Source organism: Mus pahari, chromosome 7, assembly GCF_900095145.1.
Source record: "Mus pahari chromosome 7, PAHARI_EIJ_v1.1, whole genome shotgun sequence".
Lineage (NCBI taxonomy): Eukaryota > Metazoa > Chordata > Mammalia > Rodentia > Muridae > Mus > Mus pahari.
This window is the reverse complement of record NC_034596.1, coordinates 60853601-60868696: the sequence shown is the minus strand read 5'-3', so window position 1 is coordinate 60868696 and position 15096 is coordinate 60853601. Positions and strand designations below refer to the sequence as shown.

Genomic DNA, 15096 nt, shown 5'->3' with positions numbered 1-15096 from the left:
TCACCAAACTAGAATCACAGTTATGATCCACATATAAAATTAGATAATAGGCACTGATTAAATTCCAGCACTCCATCATAAAAGAATATATACAATATAGAGCCCCCACTGCAAAGAGTAAATGATGCAGACTTACCTGATACCAGGCACTGTAATTATATGCAGCTTGATTTGCCTGTAAATCCCCATCAATGATCTGTGCTGATGACAAATCTTCTGTGTGTGCTTTCTTTTCTTCTGGTTCTTCTGAGCTATATGTAAAAGGTAAAAATAGAAACTCAAAACTCCCACATATATGAACTTTCCTAGATGCTGTTTTAGTAATATCAGTCATCTTTTGGCAGCAAGGTACTGTCATTAGCCAGTAAAGAAAAACTGTAGTAAACAGACTAAACTGAAGCTCAGTTTACCTATATTTATGGAGCAATCTCTGAAACTTTTCTAACCTAAGAACTTTACACCATTGATCTAATACATTCATGAGTTGATACTTAGATTTGCTGCCTAGAGCATAAGGGACTGATCCTGTCCTCCTCAATGGACCAACAACAGTAGCCTGCAATTTCATGTACTAGATTTCAGATTCTTCTGAAATAACAAAGCCTTTTCCCACTCTGATCTTTTTAGCCTCTTAACTCTCCATAAATCTACAACTCCATTTATACAGAGTAACCCCTTGCTAGAAAATTATATGCTCTAGTCTTTATGCCAGAGGGGGCAAATAGGCCTGGGGTCTGGATTATAACCTACTAGTATTACATTTGTCTTTGATGCTTAAAAAATGAATTGTTAGGCATGGTAGTATACATTTTTAATTGTTTTTTAAAAAGATTTATTTATTTTATGTATATGAGTACACTGTAGCTGTACAGATGGTTGTGACCCTTCATGTGGTTGTTGGGAGTTGAATTTACTGGGCGGTGGTGGCACTTGGGAGGCAGAGGCAGGCGGATTTCTGAGTTTCAAGGCCAGCCTGATCTACAAAGTGAGTTCCAGGACAGCCAGGGCTACACAGAAAAACCCTGTCTCGAAAAACCAAAGGGGAAAAAAAAGAATTTAGGACTTCTGCTTGCTCTGGTCAACCCTGTTCCCTCCGGTCAACTCCGCTTGCTCTGTCCCTGCTCACTCTGGCCCAAAGATTTATTTATTATTATAAATTAGGTACACTGCAGCTGTCTTTAGACACACCAGAAGAGGGTGTCAGACCTCATTATGGGTGGTTGTGAACCACCATGTGGTTGCTGGGATTTGAACTCAGGACCTTCAGAGGAGCAGACAGTGCTCTTAACCACTGAGCCATCTCACCAGCCCCACATTTTTAATTCTTAATACATAAAAATCAGATTGTCTGTAGACAATAATTATGTTTCCAACTCTGATTTTGGACCTTAGGGAGTGGCAGGCTGACAGTGGCCTTGGTACTTACTTCTGAGATAAATCACTGATGTTTATTTTTTTCAAAACATAAATTTACATTTCACAATATAGAGATAACTCAAGAGGATGTATTTTAAAGGGCATTTTCATATCCTTTCCTGACTTATCAAGAAATTACATACCCATTTTCAGCTTTCCTTTTTAAAGTATCCTGTTCTTTTAGAAGTGTTTGATGTTCATCATATGCATTCAGAAGCCTGAGGGGGAAGAAAAAACAATTCTTTTGAGATGTCTAATTTTAACAAAAGATTTAAAGTTATTTCCATGAAAAAAAAAAAAAAACAGCTTATATAACTTTCTAAGTGGGGGTCTTTGTCTTTTCTTTTAAGATTTAAATCTTGGTCCTGATCTCTTGATTCCCTACACTTAAATTACATTTAACGGCCTACATAGTATCCTTTCACTGAACCACTAATTTGTCTGGCCATTACTACCTTCATTTAAGTTTGTATATGCCAGTTTCAGGAGTTTACTGTTGACAGCAGAAGCTCTGAACTTAAAAGGCAAAACACAATCAAGGTCCTAGTTCTGGCCAGGTGTGGTATTCATGCCATTAATCCTAGCACTCAGAAAGCAGGTAACTAGCTAGGGCTACAATTTAAAAAACAAAACTCTTGTTCTGTAGAAGTAGGTTCAGTGGGTCTGTGGGTAAAACACTTACATACCATGTACAAGGCCTTGGCTTCCATAGTTAGACTACTTTACGTACTATTCCAATCATATACATTACTGTTACCACGTATTTCCCATCATTATGGGACTATGTCTGTCCTCTCCATCAGAATCCAGTAGGAACTAAATGAGACTACGTCTTCTAGAAAGCATGACAAATCTATTTTGATCCATACAGATCAAGCATATGCTATTTCATATACTTTCGTTGGACTATAGAATCACACCATCCCAAGGAAAAGCTAGCATTACAGAACATCTTTTCTTCTGTACACGTTTTTCAGTGTAAAAACAGAAGACACTGACTATATAGCATATCAAGTAGTTAGGAACAGAAACTATAAAACAGGGTCTAATTTCATCTTTCTAATATTTAACTTGAAAATTTTGGATAGCTGAGTGAGCTTCCATCTACTAAGACAAAATTATTCATTAATTAGCTATGAAATTTATACTACACAAATATAAAATACTGAGCAAGGTTTCAAGAACTGAAATACTAGCTGCTGTGTTAAGCTGAAAACTTACCATCAAAACATACCCATATACATAAACACACAAGTTTAGTATGGTTTCGGTAGAAATTATTCTAAATCAGGTCAGCAAAGGGACATGTCTATTAGGCACTGGATTATATCACAACAAGAGATAAAGTCCTGAACTGTTGTATTTCTACTTTCAGGGTTATCAAACTTACTAAAGTGTAAGCTTAGATCCACATCTATCCTTAAATCACCCTTAACTTTCAGCTTTTTTATGATTTAGTAGGAAAAGGCCACTAGGCAAGGTCTGTGTGATCACATTATCTATCTTCTTTTCAAACTTGAGATATAATGGCATTCCTATTCCAGATTAGTCCTATCCCAGCTCTGTGAATGTTGCTGAGCAATGAATGGCCTTGTACATGACGGAAAAGTACCCCACCCTGAACTTTACATCAACTACAGCCATCCTTCCTACCAACCTTCATGTGTGTCTCATAGCTCAATCTTTATCACACTTCTCTTTTTGTGGGGCCCACATGAAGGAAGGAGAAAATGAAGTGCTACAAGTCTTCTGACCTCCACATGTGCACCATTACATATTCACACATAAAACTGATTAAAAACCGGAAAATAGTTTTGAAGGGATGATAAAGCTTACATCTTATACACACATTTACAAAACTGTATTACCTCCACACATTTAGTACCCTAAACACTTTTAAATTTAGCATTAGGTACAATAATACAGTAAGACAGTTCAGCACATAAAGCATGAGTAAGCCTGGTTACCTGAATCTGTTTCCAAGTACCTATGCAAATGGTTGGAGAAAAAACCCCAGGGATGCTGTCTTCTGACCTTACATACATCTTTAAACATGCACAAACTCCCATACATACACATCATAAGTTTTAAAAATAAACTTAGCAATGTATTACTGTATAATAACTATCAAATTCTCAAAATAACAGTGCTCATGTTCTATTTTAAAAGATGATGAAGATCTTACTTATTAACATCTGAACCAAAATCTTCAAGGAATTCCACTTTTCTTTGAGAAAATGTAATTCTCATTTTAATAGGCAATGAACCATGTATGGCTTTGTCAAAGCAATTAAGGATATTTTCTTCATTTTGCTTGAGGTCACAACTGTATTCCATTTCAAGTAAATTGAGGTATAACTTTGTGTTCTCCTGAGTAAAAAGCAGTATAAATTAATAACATTCTTATAATATTTTGATTAAAGCATAAATATTTAAGATTAAAATATACTCATGTCTGTTGTCAGTGTTTTTATAGAGAAGTAAAATATATTCTTCAGGAAAATATGTTTCCTGTCCTGTGGAGCTGGGTGCTGAGTACTGTACATAAGTATTCTATTACTGGGTCACAATCCTTATGCTTCTTTAGCAATACTAATAGGTTATGACACCACCAATCATTTCCCATAGTATGCAAGTGTGTTTTTACATGCTAATCAATTGAAGTTCATTATCCTGTTAATTAACTAGATGACTAAACATAAAACTTTGAAAACACAATATAAAAGCATATCTATACTACACCTCTAATTGTGACTATAAGTAATTATAAACTTGTATCATTCAACAGGCCCAATAAAGTTTAAAGTCTACAAAATGACTCTGATGTGGCAACACATGCCTTTAATCCCAGCACTTGGGAGCAGAGACAGGTGGATCCCTGTGAGTTTGAGGTCTACAAAACAAGCCCAGGACAGGCAGGGCTGGTTACATTGAGAAACCCAGTCTTAAAAAAAAACAACAGCAACAACAACACAATCCTAAAAATAAGACACTTCTACTAGTTTCTATTCCCTGTTACATAAAAGGAACCACATGCAAGATGAGTATCACTATATTGCTTTGTTTGCTACTGTTATGCTTTTGTTCACAAATGCTGCTTCCAGGCCATTTATCCTTAACAATCAAGTTTCTATAATTTCTGAAAGTTAATTACAAAGAACACAATATTTACAACTTTAAATAACAATAATTTTCGCACACTTCAAACACAAAGAAAGAAAAAAATATTAAAAATGGCAACATCAGTTTAGAGGGACTGTTGTCCTCATGTAGTAATAAATATATTACTGTATAGACCAAATCTTTCATCACCGTTGCCAAAGGGAAAAAGTACTAGCTTTTTATGAAAGATGTTGTTTAAAAATGTACATACCTTATCTTTTTCAATTGCTTCCAAAAGTACTTTTCTTGATTTTGCAAGATTTTTCTGTATTTTGAAAAGATGTCGGGCTAGTTTGATAGCATAAAATGATGACTCATTATTTGATTTGGCATTCTTTATAGCATCTTGAAGCAAATGTTCAGCTTCTTCCATATTTCCATGCCGTCGTTCTAAACTTACTCTTCGCAATCGAACCATTGCCAATCCTAGAACACATTCTTCAAATGTTCTCAAGATAATCCTGGCTTCATTAATATTCCCTAAAATAGTAATTACATATTTATACTTTTGTTTAAATTTCTGAAATAGACTTTATATCAAGCAATGAAAAACATTAGCCTGCTGTCTAAATCTAGCTTGGGATGGGGCATAAACACCCACGCTTACTTATTTTGTACTGTCTACAGCTGCTCTTAGGATATGGCAAGGCGTTAAGGAAACAATAAAGCTTTTATAGAAATTCTTCTTTATACCTCCCTTAGTTCTCAATTCCTGTAACTCCATCCTGACACAAAGTGCTAATACAGCAATTGAGGGGCTAAAAGTAAGATTCAACAGCACTGGCTGCTGTTGTAGAGGACCCAGGTTCACTTCTCAGCCCCTCAACCCTCTGTTTTGTGCAGTCCCTGAAATTCCCATGCACTCTACTTGTATCTGCATATAAAGTAAATACATAAATTAATTAGAGTAAATCAACTGAACATTCTTTTTCTTACCCTGTTGTTCCTCAAAAGCTGCCCAAAGCATATGTGCCATGGGTTTCTTTGGGAGATGAACAGTACAAGCTCTGCTGAAGACATGCCTCACTCCTTCAATGCTATGGTTTTCCATGTACTTGGCATACTACATACAAAAAACAGGAAATACTGAATAATTTACAGTTGAACATGTGATGGATTAAATATGTGACAGAACGATAAAATTCTATTTTTAAACCCATTCAGCACCTTTATTGAACCACTAGACTAGTTTCTGTAAGGAAGGACGAAGAGAGGCAACGAGGTTGGCATATGCAGCAGTCAAATCTGGTTGCAAGCAGACCATCTCCTAATGCAACAGATATAGTTATATGAACAACATTCAACAGAAGTACAAAAAAGGTTAGTCACTAGATCAATGTTATAATGTATTCAAGTTAAGCACACTCTATCATTTTCTTACCTTAATCCAAAACTCCTCATAGAGGGCACAAGATATGACACATCTTTCAAAGAGAACCACAACTCTTTCATGAGTCCCATTTTCAATTTCGAATTCTAAGTATTCTTTCCAGTTTTTTAGCTGAGCCTTTTCCAGTGGCTTCACATGAAAATAAGGTCTTTTAATCTGTAAAAATATTATTGTAGGTCAATAAAAGTAAACCAAAATCAAAATATTTGAAGTATAATGAAAGAAATATAAAGAAAATATTTTAAAACTCATTACTATTTTGAAGTGTGTGTGTGTGTGTGTGTGTGTGTGTGTGTGTACACACATAGCCCTGGCTGTCTTGGAACTCAATATGTACATCAGGCTGGTCTTTTAGAGAGTCCTTATTTTTATTACTAAGGTAAGCTATATTGTTCATTTATCAGAACTATTTTATAGCCAGCCACAACAGACACACATATCTATTCACAGGCTGTCATGAAAGGATAACTTACCAGGGCTACACAGAGAAACCCTGTCTCGAAAAACCAAAAACAACTTACAAAAACAAAGCTACATCAAACCTTAAGGTTGGGGCTGAGGAAGCTAAGATGCAGGTGAGTTAGCAGGGTTAGAAAAACTGAAGCGGAAACATGAGAAAAAAGTAAATCAACTACACTGATGTTAATACATATATGTAAACTAATGAAATGCATACTTCAAATACGCAAATAGTTGGGCATGTAAAGTATACCTTACAAACAGAAAATAGTTAAATTCATAAGACAAACATTATTCATCTATAAATGGTTGGGCACGGTATTTTTAATTTTTGAGATTAAAGTCTAATGTAGCAAGGCTGACATGGAACTTATTATGTAACTGAAGATGACTCTCAATTTTTGAACCTTTTTTTCTCTAGCTTCCAAGTGCTAAGACTGTAAGACTTGGCATCCAACCTGGTCTATACATGGTGCTGGGATCAAACTCAGGGATTCATGTATGTTGGGCAAGCAGTCTACAAACTAGAGCCTAGCCCTTAGAACAGCTGTTATTTTATTGTCCACAAGATTTAACACAATAAAGTTGATTTTTAAAGGAATCGTGCACTTGAAATATAAATGTAGTAAGACCAGTAAAGCTGGTCATGAAAAATGTTAATTACAACTGAGATGCACACTTTGAATTATTACTAATACAGAAAGAAAAATTCACAATGGTGTGTCACTACTATAAGAAAAATATCTTATTTATATATTTTAAAGACTATTATAAAATAAAACACTTACACCTTCTTCAAATGTCCACCTCTTACTAACTTCATGCTCATTATAATTAAACATTTCTTGATGAATTTCAATGATTCTGTGTCTCATGTTTTCTATTTCAGTAATTAGCTTGAAAAAAAAAGAAAATTAAATGTTATAAATTATATACTAAAAATTCTCAATAGCACACATTTAAGTTATCTTCTACAGATATTTCATTCTTCAGTAGAGTATTTGTTTTATTTTGTTTTCTTGAGACAGTGTCTCTGTATATATAGTGCTGGCTAACCTGGAATACATTATGGAGACCAGCCTGTCCTGAACTAATGGAGATCCAATTGACTCTGACCCCCAAATGCTGGCATTAACAGTGTGTGCCACCACACCCTTCTTTAAAAATGATTTATAACACAACTTCAAAAAGCCAATTTCTTATGTATTTTCTACAACACGAATAGTAGACTACAATCAAAGTAAATTATTTTTTCTAGACTAAGTTACTTCCAGGTGTTTCATGGTAAAACTTTCTCCCCCTAAAATTCATTCTTAAATCATTCATACTGATCTAAATGCCCAGACTTTATCACCATGCTATTCATGCTACCTAGTTTCCTATTCACTGACCATGTGACTAAGAGGGTTACCTTTGCTGGATCAGTTATGTCTTCAATTCCTGATGGAAGGTCATCACCAGGAGGTCCGTCATCACCACTGTGTCCATTTACAGAAGCTAATTCCCTTCTCAGCTGAATAAACTGTTCACCAGTTAAAAGATCTCTAGGCAAGTTATTTTGTACATGTTCTTTAAATCTAAAGGAAGAATTAAAAGCCACTTGTCATGTACCTTCTACATATTATTCCTTCAAATAAACAGAGAAACCAGTAAAAATATAACATTTCTCTTTTTCTGTAGTAAAATCCTACCAACTGATGAATATCTATACATATATAAATATATATAATTACATTCCACTGTCTTTGCAGTGGAATGTAGAAGACACCTAATTCTAACTGTATTTCTCTTCTCATAATCTTAGTCTATCTATAAAACAGAACATATGTATTGCGCAAATTTAAATGAAACATAGATAATTCATATTAAAATTCTAAAGTGATCACCTACCAATTACTTACTCCTTCATTCATTAACAATCCAATGACATTAGCTTAATTAAGGTCACCAATTACCATACATGCAAAGTATAATCTGTTCTTCAGTACAGCCTCTATCTTCAGCACTCGAGGCTGCTAACCATATCTTCTTACTCTTAGAATTGTCTTCATTGCTTGGTTTATGAGGTGCCACTTCCTTGGTTTTCCTTCAAATCTCTCTGATTGCTGCTTGAGCTCTTTTGGATTCCCATTACTACAGGCATTAACCCTATGTTTCCAAGAATTCTCTTTTATTCTCATACTTTTTATATACTTTCTTGCTAAAGTCATTAACAGAGTTGAAGTAATCACTCTATCAACAAAACTCAAAAATAAAACAGAAGTCCAAAACAGTAAAATAACAGATTACTATATCCAGTTGTCAAGAGTTTACAGAAAAAAAAAAAAAACATGTCATTTTACATATGAATGTAAACAAGTTTTACTAATGTATAAAAACTTAAAAACTTTTTGTCTTTTCAGACATGCACTACCTGACACTGGTCTAAAATTCAAGATCTTTTTACTTGCATCATCCATTATAAGCAATATACTGCTACATCCAGCTAACACATTTTCAATAACATGTTATTTTACTATTTTATTTGTCTAATTAATAACAATATTATTAACAACAACAATTTTAACCAAAACAAGGTTTCTCTGTGAAACAGAGCCCTGTCTGTCCTGGACTCACTTGTAGACCAAGATGGCCTTGAACTCACAGAGATCCACCTACCTCTACACCCTACCCATGCCTTGCCTTGCCTGCCTGCCTGCCCTCCCTCCTTTCTTTCTTTGGTTAAAGGCCCATGGTACCAAGCCCCACACCTTTTCTTCCTTCCTTCCTTCCTTCCCTCCCTCCTTCTATTTTGTAAACATTACTTTATATACTCCAATTTTAACTGTAAAGAGGAGCTAAACTATTTGTGATCTTGATTTTAAAATGGAATCTCCTATATTATATTTATTTGTGTTTGTTTATTTATTGAGCTTGATTGTTTTTCAAGACAAGGTCTCATTCTGTTGCTCTGCGTGGCTTGGAACTCAGTGATCTGCCTGTCTCTAACTCCCCAGTGCTGTGATTAAAGGCATACTGCCTAGAACTCACATATACCTGAGATGGGCTATGAAATGATAGCCCTCTCCCACCACCAAGTACTGTCTTCTAGTCTTTCCCAGTTATGTTTTCATTCACATTCCATGTGATAATAGATCCTATTGACTCTATTCTATAAATACATAGTTATGTCCTTACTTTTCCCTGAATAAAGCATCGTCCAACTTCTAGTCATTTAATTCTCTTCCTCCATTGTTATTAGAAATGATTTAAGAAAAATAGAGTGATATAAATAGAAAGAAGTGAGTGTTCTCCTTTCATAATATGGGTACCAATGACTGAACTGACATGCCTTTAATCCCAACATTGGAGAGGCAGAGGCATTCTAATATTGGAAAGGTAGATAGATGATAGGACTTCTCAGGGCCTGGTGGCCAGCCAGTCCAACCAATGGATGAGCTCCAAGTCAGTGTGAGATCCTATCTCAAAGAGTAAGGTGATCAAGAAAAACAAGGGAGCTGGAGAAGAACACTGTCTGCTAGTTTTTTCAGAGGACCTGGTTTCGATCTCCAACATCCTAACTGTAATTCAAGTTCCATATATAGCAGAACCATATGTGATTCATAGATGCATGTGAAGGCAAAATACTCATACATAAAATGAAAACTTCTGAAAGATAGAAAAACACAAGACTTCAGCCTTTCAACCACTGACAAGAGCATATACAAGTTCCCACCAATATGCAAATAGTTAAAAGAAAAAATCCCACATTGCTGGGTGTGGTATTTAAGCCCAGTAAGAGAAGCAGAGACATACAATGCAGATCTCTTTGAATTCAAAGCTAGCCTGGTCCACAGATGGAGGTCCAGGCCAGCCAGGGCTACACAAGTGAGACCTTGTCTCAAGAAAAAGCAAAGCCAAACCAACCAACCAACCAACCAACCAAACAATTATATCTCTTGAGCTAGAAAGATGGCTTGCGCTCTTTCTCTCGAACCAGGCGGCCTCAGCCGTGAACAACGCCGAGATGGCCAAGATTAAGGCTCGGGACCTGCCCGGCAAGAAGAAGGAGGAGCTGTTGAAACAACTGGATGATCTGAAGGTGGAATTGTCCCAGCTCCGGGTCGCCAAAGTGACAGGCGGCGCCGCGTCCAAGCTCTCCAAGATACGAGTCGTTCGCAAATCCATCGCCCGGGTCCTCACTGTTATTAACCAGACTCAAAAGGAAAACCTCAGGAAATTCTACAAGGGCAAGAAATACAAGCCCCTAGACCTGCGACCCAAGAAGACTAGAGCCATGCGCCGCCGGCTCACCAAGCACGAGGAGAAGCTGAAGACCAAGAAGCAGCAGCAGAAGGAGCGGCTGTACCCTCTGCGCAAGTTCGCAGTCAAGGCCTGAGATGACAATGACAATAAAGTGCAAGACTGAGTGGTTTAAAAAAAAAAAAAAAAAGAAAGATGGCTTGCTGGTCTTGCACAGGACCCAAGTTCGTTTTTCCACCACCCACAGGGCAGCTCATAACTGTCTGTAACTCAGTTCCAGGAGATGAGCTGACATTTCTTGATTCTGTAGGCACCAAGCACACACGGTGCATGCACACACACACTCACACACATACATACATGTGTATGAGTGTGAGTGTGTGTGTGTGTGTAGGTAAAATATTCATATGATACACACAAGGAACAAAAATATTACATTTACTTATTTTGGAGGGGGCAATGAGTCAAGGGAGCAAGTTGTGACAGTGAGGGTTCTCCTTTCACAATATGGGTACCAATGACTCAACTGAGGTCATAAGACTTACAATTAAAACCATTTACCCACTGACCCATCTTGCCCAGACAAACATATTCATGCTGAAGTACCCAGCAGGTCCTAGCACTTGGGAGATAGAGGTAGGTGGATCTCTGAGTTCAAGGCCATCATAGCCTACAGAGTGAGTTCCAGGACAGCTAGGGCTATGCAGAAAATCATATCTCAGAAATAAAATAAAATAAATCAAGCAGAATACTCATTAAGAAAAGATTTGGAGGGCAGAAAGAGGGTTCACTAGCTAACCACATGCATGTACCACTGTCACAGCATACCAGAGTTCAGTTCCCAACACCCATGATTCTAAGAGATCTGAAGCCCTCTTCTGGACTTAACAGACAACTGCACACAGGTGCACATATCACCATCCCAAGCCATAAACAAAACAAAACAAACAAACAAACCCCTAAAGAGATTTGGAAGGACTCAGTGGTAAATAAAAAAGATTTAGAGAGCACAGATTTCAACAATAGGGACTGTCTGAAAGGTATTACCTTACCCCCAAGACTTTCTCTTTCTGTTTCCAGGTAATCATGAAAGAAGCAGCTTTTGCCACCTCCTGCTTCCCACTACTATGTTCTGCTTCACCCAAGGCACTGAAGTAAGAGCCAGATGATCATGGCACCTTTAAAATTGCTGATACAATGGGAGGCAAGAGGAGCTCATGAGCTTCATCCCTAAAACACTGCTGACAGTTAGTGATTTCTGGGGAAGAGTCAGTTTTCTTTAAGTGTGGCTGGCCTCATACCCCAAGCATATACAGGCAATATAGGCAGTGAACAGATGTAAAATGTATAAGTAAAAAATTTAATTAAAATAAAAAATACAGCCGGGCGTGATGGCGCACGCCTTTAATTCCAGCACTCAGGAGGCAGAGGCAGGNGGATTTCTGAGTTCGTGGCCAGCCTGGTCTACAGAGTGAGTTCCAGGACAGCCAGGGCTACACAGAGAAACCCTGTCATGAAAAACCAATAAATAAATAAATAAATAAATAATAAAAAATACACACTAAATTTGGCAGAGGTAGAAATTAAGGGGTAAATATGATCAAGATACAATGTATAAAACTCTCAAAAAGCAAAAGTTACAGTAATATTTACATTACTGTATATAATACAGTAATATTATTTCCTGAATAAAGGTCTTGTAATCTAAATGTCACCATGGTCTATGAAAATGCCTTGTCTCTGATGTTCATTGGTCCGACAGGCATACAAATACTAAGACTTATGGTAGTAATTTATTTTAGCAAGTGGGTACCTAGGTTATTATGTACTAGAAACCTGTCCACCTGTTCTAGCTCATCAATAATAGAGACAGAATACCGAACTACAATGTTTCTTTTTTCCTACTAGTTCCTATTTCTTTCTTTTTTTTTTTTTTTTAGATTTATTTATTTATTATATCTAAGTACACTGTAGCTGTCCTCAGACACCACAGAAGAGGGAGTCAGATCTTGTTAAGGATGGTTGTGAGCCACCATGTGGTTGCTGGGATTTGAACTCTGCACCTGTGGAAGAGCAGTCGGGTGCTCTTACCCGCCGAGCCATCTCACCAGCCCCTAGTTCCTATTTCTAACACAAGCCTGTAACTTCTATTTTTAGCATATTATATATCTATAGTACTTTATAAATTTTCATTAAATAAATTCAGAATATCATTTAAATTTTTCTTCCATATACGACATTAAACACAAAATAGGGTATGGTGGTACATACACACATGAAATCTCAGCACTTAGAAGGTGGAGACTGGAGAATCATGAGTTCAAGGCCAACTGGTCACCTGAAACAGTCTCAAAATAAAACAACCCAAAACAAAGTACATATGTTATATACACGTACACTGAGAAAACAAACAAACAAACAAAACCCACAGTAGGGACACAACCTCATACATATCAGCCTTTCTGGGCTCTTAGCAGTGAGATATCTTGCAGCTGAGCACCGTGCACCTGCAAGCACAACACTCGGGAAGGTCAAGGCGCACAGGCGCCACGCAGTGGGTTCAAGCCAGTTCATGCTACCTACCTAGCAAGATCTTTCTCAAAAGCAAAAAAAAAACCAAAATTGAAACTACACATGGAAACAATGATACAGAATTCTTTTAATAGTTACAATTACCTTGAAAAATTATTAAGTTATTTAATACAACTTATATCCAGAAAAATCATAAAGTAAAATTTAAATAGAATGATACTTAATAATTTGAAGAACTAACAAAGACAGAATAAGATAAAAAGTTAGCCTCTAAACTGCAGTCTTTGTTGTTCTGGGTATGTTTATGCACATCAGGAATGTACATTTTGTAAATCATTAAGTAGTTAAGCCAGACATGATTATAAGCTTTATGTCTATAATCTCAGATCCTGTTATGTTGAGACAGAAGGGTTAAAGATTCTAGGCCAGCACGGGAAACACAGCAATATACTACCTCAAAAAATAAAATAAAATAAAGCACTTAACTGCCACATACCATATAAATTTAGTATTACAAATAATCATTCATTAAACTCTATTTTCTCATTTCTTCACTTTTCTGGAGTACTTTGTATATAAAATGAACAAGAAAAAATTTCCATATGAAACTATTAAATCATTAAACATTTCACAAGATACAAGGAAAATATAAAAAATTAAGACATAAAATTTGATTCTCTAGAAAGTTTAATCCAATAAAATCTCACCTAACATATCAAAAAAATTTTAATACTTAATATCGAGAATTAAGCACCTAGCAAAAGATATTTCAAAGATCTTTCAACCTACCTCTGAAAATGATGACTGTACAGCTGCGTTGGAATCCCAAGAATACGATCGTATACAGCTGTAACTTCTCTCAGATTTCCCTGTTCATTCTCCCAGTTTATATACATTTCCCATAATTTGTCAGATCGAAAATCTGTTCCTGCAGCTAGAACAGCATGCTCAAAAGTTCTGAAAAATTAAATTGCTCATAAGTTATCTTTCCAAATAAAATCACTTTAAAGTATTTCTAAATTTAGAAAGCAATACAGAAATAAAAGTTATATTTAGTTGCTTCCTAAGCAAGCATGGATTAAAGAGTGGAATCATAGCAGAATTGATCAAAAGAATAAACAAAAGCCCAAAGGGTAAAGATGAGTACCGTTTCTCTTCTATAGAATGTAAAACATTCACAATTCACAGAAGAGGAAAATGTAAAGGTTCCTTTAGTGCAGAGAACTGAAGAATTTACAGACACCTGTACCTCAATCAAGGAATATGTTAGCAAAAAAGACTCTCAGGGACTCAAACTGTCATATAAGCTAATGAGAATTTACAGACTGTCAAAAGCACCTTCCAATTATAATAGGTATTGTGGAAGCAAGTGTTTTAAGATATTATCTGATTTCAAGAGATATGTTCCATGAGTAGATTTGATATTTAATAAACAAAACTTCAGGAATGGAGAGATGGCTCAGCAAGTTAAGTGCTAAATCATAAATGTGAGAATGGGAACTTAAATTTCCAGAATTCTTGTAAATACTAGGTGATGGGCATGGCGGCCTGCTGGCACTAGGAAAGGAGGGAGACACAGGATCCCCAAAGCAAATTAGCTGGCTTGAATAACCCAAGTGGCAAGCTCTGGGTTCAACTTTAGTGAATAAGGTCCTGACTGAGGAAAATACCTGAAAAGTTAACTCTGGGACTCCACACACATAGACCCACACACAAGTGAACTCTTGCACACTACATAATAACTAAAACAAAACAAGAACCCATCTTTTGGCCGGGCGTGGTGGCGCACGCCTTTGATCCCAGCACTTGGGAGGCAGAGGCAGGCGGATTTCTGAGTTCAAGGCCAGCCTGGTCTACAGAGTGAGTTCCAGGACAGCCAGGGCTACACAGAGAAA

At 36.5% G+C, this 15096-nt stretch overlaps 1 protein-coding gene, 1 non-coding gene and 1 pseudogene across 7 annotated transcripts in view; 1 reads left to right on the top strand and 2 right to left on the bottom strand.

Annotated features, from left to right (window-relative positions):
- Window positions 1-15096, bottom strand: part of Prpf39 (pre-mRNA processing factor 39) — a 29097-nt gene that overhangs the window by 1969 nt on the left and 12032 nt on the right. For all 6 annotated transcript variants that reach the window (XM_021201395.1, XM_021201396.2, XM_029540575.1 and 3 more), the window contains 9 exons: window positions 13991-14158; window positions 7839-8004; window positions 7216-7323; window positions 5960-6124; window positions 5515-5641; window positions 4790-5058; window positions 3602-3786; window positions 1560-1634; window positions 137-251 (listed from right to left, as the gene is read on the bottom strand). In XM_021201395.1, the coding sequence (XP_021057054.1) occupies window positions 137-251; window positions 1560-1634; window positions 3602-3786; window positions 4790-5058; window positions 5515-5641; window positions 5960-6124; window positions 7216-7323; window positions 7839-8004; window positions 13991-14158 (1378 nt within the window). The remainder of the gene's footprint in view (window positions 1-136; window positions 252-1559; window positions 1635-3601; window positions 3787-4789; window positions 5059-5514; window positions 5642-5959; window positions 6125-7215; window positions 7324-7838; window positions 8005-13990; window positions 14159-15096) is intronic.
- Window positions 4651-4736, bottom strand: LOC115064499. Its single transcript, XR_003844336.1, has one exon. It is a non-coding gene; the product is annotated as a small nucleolar RNA SNORD127 (small nucleolar RNA).
- LOC110324006 lies at window positions 10412-10805 on the top strand (annotated as a pseudogene).